The 9,008-nt window shown below is 43.1% G+C and overlaps 1 protein-coding gene across 1 annotated transcript in view; it reads left to right on the forward strand.

Moving 5' to 3' along the window:
- LOC145396185 (uncharacterized) overlaps positions 1-564 on the forward strand; it is a 33,036-nt gene extending 32,472 nt beyond the window's left edge. Inside the window, exon 3 of the mRNA XM_080269624.1 lies at positions 1-564. This exon is cut by the window's left edge and continues 456 nt beyond it. Within this exon, the coding sequence (XP_080125750.1) occupies positions 1-403 (403 nt within the window). The 3' untranslated portion in view covers positions 404-564.
- Positions 565-9,008: the final 8,444 nt, after the last annotated feature.

Below are 9,008 nucleotides of genomic sequence, written 5' to 3' on the forward strand. Positions count from 1 at the left end.
TGCCCGCCTGCTGGGAGCGTCACGCCAGATCCCGGGCGCCACCGACCACCACCACTATGAGATGGTCACCCCAGCACCCCGCCGGCACAAGTCCTTAGAGCGCGGAGGAGGTCGCCAGCCGCCAGTCATCAGCGGTCCTGCCAGTCTCAACAACGCTCGTATGCCGCCTCTTAATGGCCGCCCTGCACCACGGTACACCCTTACAGCCCTGGCCAGTGGAGCACACACCCTCACACCCACACAAGATCACAACTCCAGGCCCGAACGACGTCATGCACATGTGGCACTGGAACGGTCAGGAGGCACATTAACTACGCTGGTCCCTGCTTCATCCAGCTGCCATGCCCCAACCTCTCCAAGTGATCACATTTACGCGTCCCCGATCACTTCGCCCGTGATCTGAGGCAGTCAGCGTCTCATGTAGAGCAACCGCCATGTCGCTAGTCCCCTGGGTGCCCGAAAGCCCAGCCGCCCAATGGCACACCTTTGTTACAAGCCACCCCGCCCCAGCCCCACATGCCTGGGTGGTGTTGGGGCCACAGTCAGGGGCGGGGTGGACTGGATGTGTCAGCTATACCAAAGTTTAGGTTTAAGGATGCAAGCCTGGTGTAAGCCCATTCAGTCCACGTGTTTCATTTCTTCTATATGCAGACAGTGTTATTCAGCTTTGGCGGGACCTCATGTACTAGAAGATCAAATGAAGGCTTTATATAACCTCCACAGTCAAATGGTCTCTCCAGCGCTGAATGAATGCAAGAAGAAGATGGAAAAACGGTACTGGATTGAAGATGTTAACAAGGCCAGAGCTGCTAAGGTTACCACTGATCTCACAGGCCCCCCTCCCAGTGTCCTGCCTGTCACTCAGTATTTCTGCATTCAAGTTTACATTTTTTTTAGGCAAAGAAGAAGGAACCAAAGGCCAGAAGATTGTTCCCTCCAAGAAAAAACAAAAACAAGATAACAGAGAGCCACATTCAAGATCCATTCATTCCCTGATGCCTGGACACAATGCGTTTGAAAGACTGGAGGTCGTAGGCAGTAGGAAATACAGACAGAGGAAGACATGAAGCGATATTATAGGCTTTTCACGCATCATTTCATCCCACACTTAGTCCATACTATTTTTTTTCCCATTCTCACCCACTCTTTCTCCACAGTGTATTACCCCAACACGACAAGCAATATAAAATAAAACCCAGACAACAGATATAGTAGGAGTGTTCAAAACCACACTACCGCCACCAGCAAAGGATCACTGATATGCCCCAGCTGTTGTGATGATGAAAGATATGTGCAAATATGTGAAAGCAATATGAAGCACGGAAGAGTATGTGAAGGAAGGATATGCGACGATGTTATGTGAAATTATGTGAAAGCAATATAAAGCACATAAGAAAAGAGTATGTGAAGGAGGGATATGTGATGACGGAAGATGTTATGTGAAAAATATGTGATAGCAGTATGATGCCTGTTAGAAAAGAGTATGTGAAGGAAGGATGTGTGATGATGGAAGGTGTTATGTGAAAATATGTGAAAGCAATATAAAGCACATAAGAAAAGAGTATGTGAAGGAAGGATATGTGATGATGGAAGGTGTTAGGTGAAAATATGTGAAGGCAATATAAAGCACAATAAAAGAGTATGTGAAGGAAGGATATGCGACGATGTTATGTGAAATTATGTGAAAGCAATATAAAGCACATAAGAAAAGAGTACCAGTATGTGAAGGAAGGATATGCGACGATGTTATGTGAAATTATGTGAAAGAAATATGAAGCACAATGAAAAGAGTATGTGAAGGAAGGATATGTGATGATGGAAGGTGTTAGCATATGTGAAAAATGTAAATAATATGAAGAAGAATGAAGAGACTGGTATGGATATGAGGGAAGGGGGAGGGGAAGCCCAAGATACGGAGCTACTACTACTACTTATAATCTGTGAATTTCTAAGTCCATAGTTTTAGTGTGTGTGAGAGAGAGGCGACTTGTATTCTCATGTGGATGCTCCCAAACACCTCCTCCTTTGCGATTTATTTTTGGATATGGCAAGCTGTTATCCTTTTGTACGTTATTTATGCAGTTCTCGTTCGTTAAAGAAGCTCCCTAACACCTCTTCCTTAGCGATTTATTTCTGGATATGGCAGGCTGATATCCTTTTGTACGTTATTTATGCAGTGTTCTCGTTCGTTAAAGAAGCTCCCTAACACCTCTTCCTTAGCGACTTATTTCTGGATATGGCTGGTTAATATCCTACGTTACTTATGCAGGGTATGTCGATATTGGAAGAATTTATGTAACTGAGGAGGACAGTAAAGGATGATAAAAAAAATAAATCGCTTAGGAAAAAGTGTGAGGGAGGAGGCGCCCCGTATTCCTGTTGGTTAAGGAATTTCCTAACACCTCTTCCTTAGGAATTTATTTTTGGATTTGGCAGGCTAATATCGTTTTGTAGGTTATTTATGCAGGTTATGGTGCTATTTGAAGGATTTATGTAACAGAGGACGACAGTAAAGGGTAATCGGAATAAATCGCTTTGGAGAAGGTGCTAGGGAGCTGACTCAACCGACAAGGGTACGAGCCAGGGAGTGGAAGTGAGAGTGCTGGGTTATTATTATTATTATTATTATTATTATTATTATTATTATTATCAGCAGTAGCAACAGCAGCAGGTATTATTATTATTATTATTATTACCATCGCCATTACTGTTATTACCTTCGCCTTTTTTATTTTTATTATTACTACCATTATTATTATTATTATTATTATTATTATTATTATTATTATTACCATCGTCATTATTATTATTATTATTATTATTATTTTACCATCGCCATTATTATTATTATTATTATTATTATTATTACCATCGCCATTGTTATTATTATTATTATTATTATTATTATTACCATTATTATTATTATTATTATTATTATTATTATTATTATTGGTATAGAAATCCACCTCCAGTACTCAGCATTTTAAGAATATTCATAATCTATAATTAATTTTTTGTGGAAACCAAATGCTCTTATTATCAGTCTTACAAATACTCAAAATACAGGTTCTGAAATATTTGTAATTGTAACCAAGGAGATTCTGACCTCTTATTCCTGCAGTGATTGGGTTTAAAGCTACAGTTGTGAGCAAAAGTTCGTCGATATTCTCCTGGCCGGTGTGGGGAAGGAAGGTCAACACACACACACACACACACACACACACACACACACACACACACACACACACACACACACACACCGCTCGCTGGTGCAGTGGTAACGTTCTCGCTTGCCAACTGGTGGACGGGAGTTCGCGCCCCGCTCAGGTTGCGAAAAGTTTCACTGATGAAGTGGGTGGTTACTGTCCCCCTTAAGCAAGGGGATGGGTGTGTGTGTGTGTGAAGGTCACAGCCTTGCCCTTAGATCGGACTATATGAGCTCTCAGCTCCCTTCCGGGAGGGTAAAAAGCTGACGATCACGACCATCAAGTGATAATGACCGACCCGGTGAATTACACAGGGTATATTAATGTGGTAGCAATATGAACTTACACACACACACACACACACACACACACGGTATATTAATGTGGCAATATGAAGTCTCTCTCTCTCTCTCTCTCTCTCTCTCTCTCTCTCTCTCTCTCTCTCTCTCTGTCGTTTAAAAAGATGAATATGGAGGACAAAGGAAATACGTGCAGACTCTCAACGAACTTTTGCGCATCGCTGTACCGGTATCCCACTCTCACTCCCCATCCTCACTTCTTTTGACTAGGGCTGTATTCTTGGAGGCGTAGAAAGACCGTAACACTCGTCCCTTAGCGATTTAGCCTGGATATGTACACTTCAGTCTCCCCTTGAATATTTATACCATTTTCACAGCCACTAAGCTCTCAGGAGAAATGAGTACTGAGGTGTTACGTGGGGAATAAATCGCTTAGGAAATGGCGTTACGTACTCGATCGTCACTAAGCTTTATCTTTGTCTGTACATAAGAACGATTTTTTTTTTTAATTTTTTGAATGTATAAAGTGAGATGTGCAATTTTATCTTTAAAAATATAAATGTTTTCGAAATCCGACGTTGTTTTCTTAACCCCCCCCTCTCAAAAAAAAAAAAAATCGAATTCCGATAGTAAGTTTCTTTGGTCTCTCTCTCTCTCTCTCTCTCTCAAAATCAAATTCCGATAGTAAGTTTCTCTCTCTCAAAATCAAATTCCGATAGTAAGTTTCTCTCTCTCTCTCTCTCTCTCTCTCTCTCTCTCTCTCTCTCTCTCTCTCTCTCTCAAAATCAAATTCCGATAGTAAGTTTCTCTCTCTCTCTCTCTCTCTCTCTCTCTCTCTCTCTCTCTCTCTCTCTCTCTCGTCTCTGTGCAGCTCACATCACGTAGCTCACTGACAGGCTAGAGGAACACTGCAGCTCTACATCCCTCCATCTTGACTGATGAATCTTGGCAACAGATTGACACTAGAATACAGTGCTAGTCACGAAGAAGCGCTAAGGAGAGGATGCAGTGCCGCAGCTCTTTTCCCACCACTGAACTACGCGAAAAAAGATGAAAAAGGAAAAAAATCTGGGCCAAGTTAAGGTGAAATGAGGATAACAATTTTACGATATACTGGTAATGTTCACAGTTTATCAAGTAGGATAAACAGGTCACACAACACGGACCACAGGTGCCAAGTCCAGGCGTGGGACTGGACCCACGGCCCACCACCCGTGGCCAGTGGCTGTGGCAGTGGCCTTGGGGCACCCTGCCAGGACATCCTCCAAGCACAACTTGGCACTGTAACTGTCCCGCCATTATACACGCGCTGACAGGGCAGCCCCTTGAGGCGCTACTCTTGGGTCCTGGCCCCTCTCTGTTAGGCGGAATATAAGGGAATAAATTCCCCGAGCTAGACCTCGATAGATCATATAGCCCTGCTGGGTGACGGGAGAGCGCTGCCTCTCCCAGCACGGCAGCTATGCGGGTGGGGCGCCAACTCTCGACATTATGGTCTCCAGTCAGCTGTTGGGTAGAAGCGGCAGCCTGGGCACCGCAATGCCCTGTACCCTGTGGCACACACCCGAGTTCCATCCCTTCCCGGTCTCAAGAACTACGCTGGCGCAGTCCATGCCACGCCACCCCTCGATTAGGAGAGGAGGCAAACTTTTCTGGCCGCATGCCCTTGCTGGCGTCAACCCCTGTGACGTAGTAGGGTACACTGTGTGATATGTAAAGTGCATGTAGGGTAGCCCATGAGATACAGAAAAGTGTCTGGGAGGGTATGCTGGCCTACTCTCCGTGTTTGTGTCACACTGAAAAGGTCAGTAAAGGTCAGGGTATCCTCATGGCTAGTAAAACAGGAGCTCCAGCTCTCCCTATCACCAGCATCCCCGTCTTCCTGAATAAGGAAGGTGCCAGAGATCGAACAGCGTGGAGAGTCGCTATTAGGTGACCAAGGTCAACGCATGCAACCATGCTGGTGCCTTTATAAATGATACGATACGAGTAGTAACACTTTTCCACGAAATAATGATAAATATTCATCATCATCATCGCCATCACCAACACTACCACCGCTAGCATCATATCACCATCACCTTCACCATCACCACGCATCATCATCATCATCCAAATCTTGTTTCCTGGGTCAAAATATTTCCATGAACAACAGAATCAACTTAGAGTACTCACCCTGCCTCGTCATCGGCAAGTAGTGTGTCCCTGTGTGGTGTACAGACGTCACCCCGCTCCAGCACCTTATGCACCTCTGTTTACTTCAGCTTAAGATTGCCGTCACCTCCATCTCGTGACCTAAAATTAAGAGATATATCACTTGAATACGGTGATAGTCACGAAGAAGTGAAGTGGAAATGATGTAGAGCCGTATACTAGGCTATTGTCTTATTCGGCCACCAGGCTAATCACGAAGAAGTGCTATGGAAAGGATGCAAAGCCTTATTTTTATTTTTCGTTGACGTGTAACTGAGATTAATACTTGAATATGGTGCTAATCACAAAATGCAATGGAAATTATGTACAGCCTTACGTATTGTCTTATACCCTGATCTAACAAACTACTAGAATATGATGCTAGTCACGAAGAAGTGCAATGGAAAGGAGCCGTAAGTTTTTCCTCCTACTGAACTGCGTGAGATAAACCGCAGGACGAAAATTTGGGCTAGGTTAATGTGGAAATAACTACAAGACATGAAGTGCTATGAACTCTGTGGTGCAAGCAAATGTTAGTTACTGCTGATTCTCAATCGTTTTCTTACAAGCATCAATAAAGAAAATAAAGTGAAGGGTAACTACACTGTTCACCTAGCTCTCGTCGTGAAGTGCTATGAAATGGGTGTACTGTAGTGTTTTAGTCTGTCACTGAATTACAGGAAATAAACTACAAAATGATGAAACTCTCTCCCAAACAAAACCAGTTGCATCGTCATCATCACCCTTTTCAAACTTTGGCAGTATTGCATGATTGAAAGCCTCCAGTCACTTCCTGGGGGACTGAACCTATGCACGGCCATCTCTCCGTCTGGGCCACCTAACCACCAAGGCCCATATTGTGAAGCAACGTGTGGATTCTTTAGGCCCACTGTGTGGAGCCAGGATTCGCCAAGACTGAATTGTGAATGAATGTGTGTGGGGCTCATTCAGCTGGGCAAACTTAGCATAGTGTCCCATTCTATCAAGTTCTTTCTGGCTCTTCCAATCCTACCTCGTCCCATCCTAGGGTAGGAAGGTAGAAGATACTGATAATTACCAGAACCTGTGTTACACCATCATTAAAATCACTAATGACATCATTTTCCTTACCATCATTACCAATCACTGTAATCACCACCACCATTATCCTTACCATAATCATCACTATCATCAACCTTTTTTCACAACTAAGGATGAAGAGAAGTAGGGTCCACAAAATGTCATGCAGCACGAAAAGGGCCAGACACTCATTCACTCATCATCCAAGCCTCTGGAATCCTGTCTCCACCTCACAACCCCTAACTGAAATAAAATCAATCAACACTTTCAATCTTTTATTCAAGTTCAGCATTATTTTCCTACAAATAACCAAGGTACAGTACAGCAATGAGTAAAAGTTCACCCACAATCCTCGGCCAGTATTGCATCCTGCCTGCCACATTTCTCAATCCTCCCTAAACAACAGAGAGTATCGTTCGTTCTCATAATTTACTGTAGTGTGTTTCATATCGCTGTCACATGACCTGTTTTCCATTTTTCTTATTCCCTCCCAAAGAAGAGAGAGTAGCCTTCCTTCTCTTACTCTTCTGTTGCAGGCTTCATACAACTCTAACAAAAGTAGATCATGTAACACCTTATGAGTATCTTTCCTTCGCACACTACTTTCCTGCATGCTTCATCACGCTTTTCTCTTCCTCTCTCATAGCATGCTTCATACTGCTATCACATAAAAACAGTTTAAGCAAACCTTCACTGTCACAGCCAGCATGGAAGTGTAGGTGAATTTATACTCATGACTGTACATGATTTACTTGTTGCACTTCCCATTCTTATCAACCCATTCATTCAATATTCTACAGGGTGTCCCATACGTCCGGCATCATAGGAGTCCATCAGGTGGGGGAGATAGGGTACGGAAAGCTAGGAAAAAGAACGGATTTGAAAGTGGGACAACTAATAAACAGTATCCACATTTTGTTCCAGAGTCATGAATATAGGGGTAATTATGAACAGATACTATATAATTTCCTCTGATGCTGGGCTTATGGGACACCCTGCACTATTTCTGCTACTTAGGCAACACATCACTACTGGATTTGACTTTTGAGAGGCTTTCCGAACTGGAGGGGATAGAGGTCACCTTCACTGACCCACCACTGTACTCATTAACTCTGATCAGATTTTTGTCCTTATCCAGTTTATATGCAGGACTCTCTCTCTCTCTCTCTCCCTCTCTCTCTCTAGTTTAGTGGCAGAAAAATACAGTGCTATCACAATATTCTTTCCACTGCACATCTTCCTGAGTAGCATCATACTTATTCTAGTGTTATTCTACTCTTCTAACTCAGCACTGAAGATAGTGGGATATCAAATTTATGTTAAGTTCTAAGGGGCCTGGCAGTTTAGCAAATAATTAAGGCATTGCAACTGGACTGAGCCTGCGTAGGTTTATATCTAAGGGGTGGTTGGGGTTTACTGCTCACGTAATGCCACTCAGGGATGTGTGAGGCTGGCCACTCTCATCTTAAATGTCAGGACCAACTTGCCTAGCCCCAGGTTCCTATTCTCCTCATTAGGCAACACAGGCTTAGATTATGTATGTATGTACTTAGAGTATAATGAGTATACAAGAGATTTCCCTTAACATGAATGAAAGTCTAGAAATAGCAAGAACAGAAAAATACATCACAGAGGGAAGAAAGGCCAAAAAAATAAATAAATAAATAAAAAGGTTAAACTATATACTGTACTGTAGGACGAGAGAAGTAAAAATATAATGAGCCACGAAACATAAAAATTACATTACTCTTCCACATATACCAGCTGCCCAAACCCCGAGGTCCTGATGGATTTATGTAAGCATTAATCAATATGGAACTAGACAAATGACACTATGAAAAAGGTCTGGTATAAAAGTGTGAACACTGAGGGTAGAGTTGGAGAGAGAGAGAAACTGAGATGTCATACAGTGCATCCTCAAGTATAAGGGACTGAACAGTGAGGCTGCTAGAGATCGAGCAGGGTGGAGAGCTGCCATCAGACAAGACCAACACAAGCAAGCATGTTGGGGCCTTTATAAACAAAACAAAAATGGCGCCGAATGCTTCATGTTGACACTGTAATGCTGGAAAACAATTAGGCATAAAGATGGATTCGCGTCAGTGGTGTTTACTCCTTTTACTCTACCCTGGCCTAAAATTCCCATCTCTCGATCTCCAATGCTGAGCTGAGAGAATAGACTGACACTGGATTATGATGCTAGTCACAAAGAAGTGCTATGGAAAGTAGTGCATGCAGAGGGGTAGCACCG

The sequence above is a fragment of the Coenobita brevimanus genome, chromosome 35 (assembly GCF_032717465.1).
Source record: "Coenobita brevimanus isolate Jiangsu-jjx chromosome 35, ASM3271746v2, whole genome shotgun sequence".
NCBI classification, from domain to species: Eukaryota; Metazoa; Arthropoda; class Malacostraca; order Decapoda; family Coenobitidae; genus Coenobita; species Coenobita brevimanus.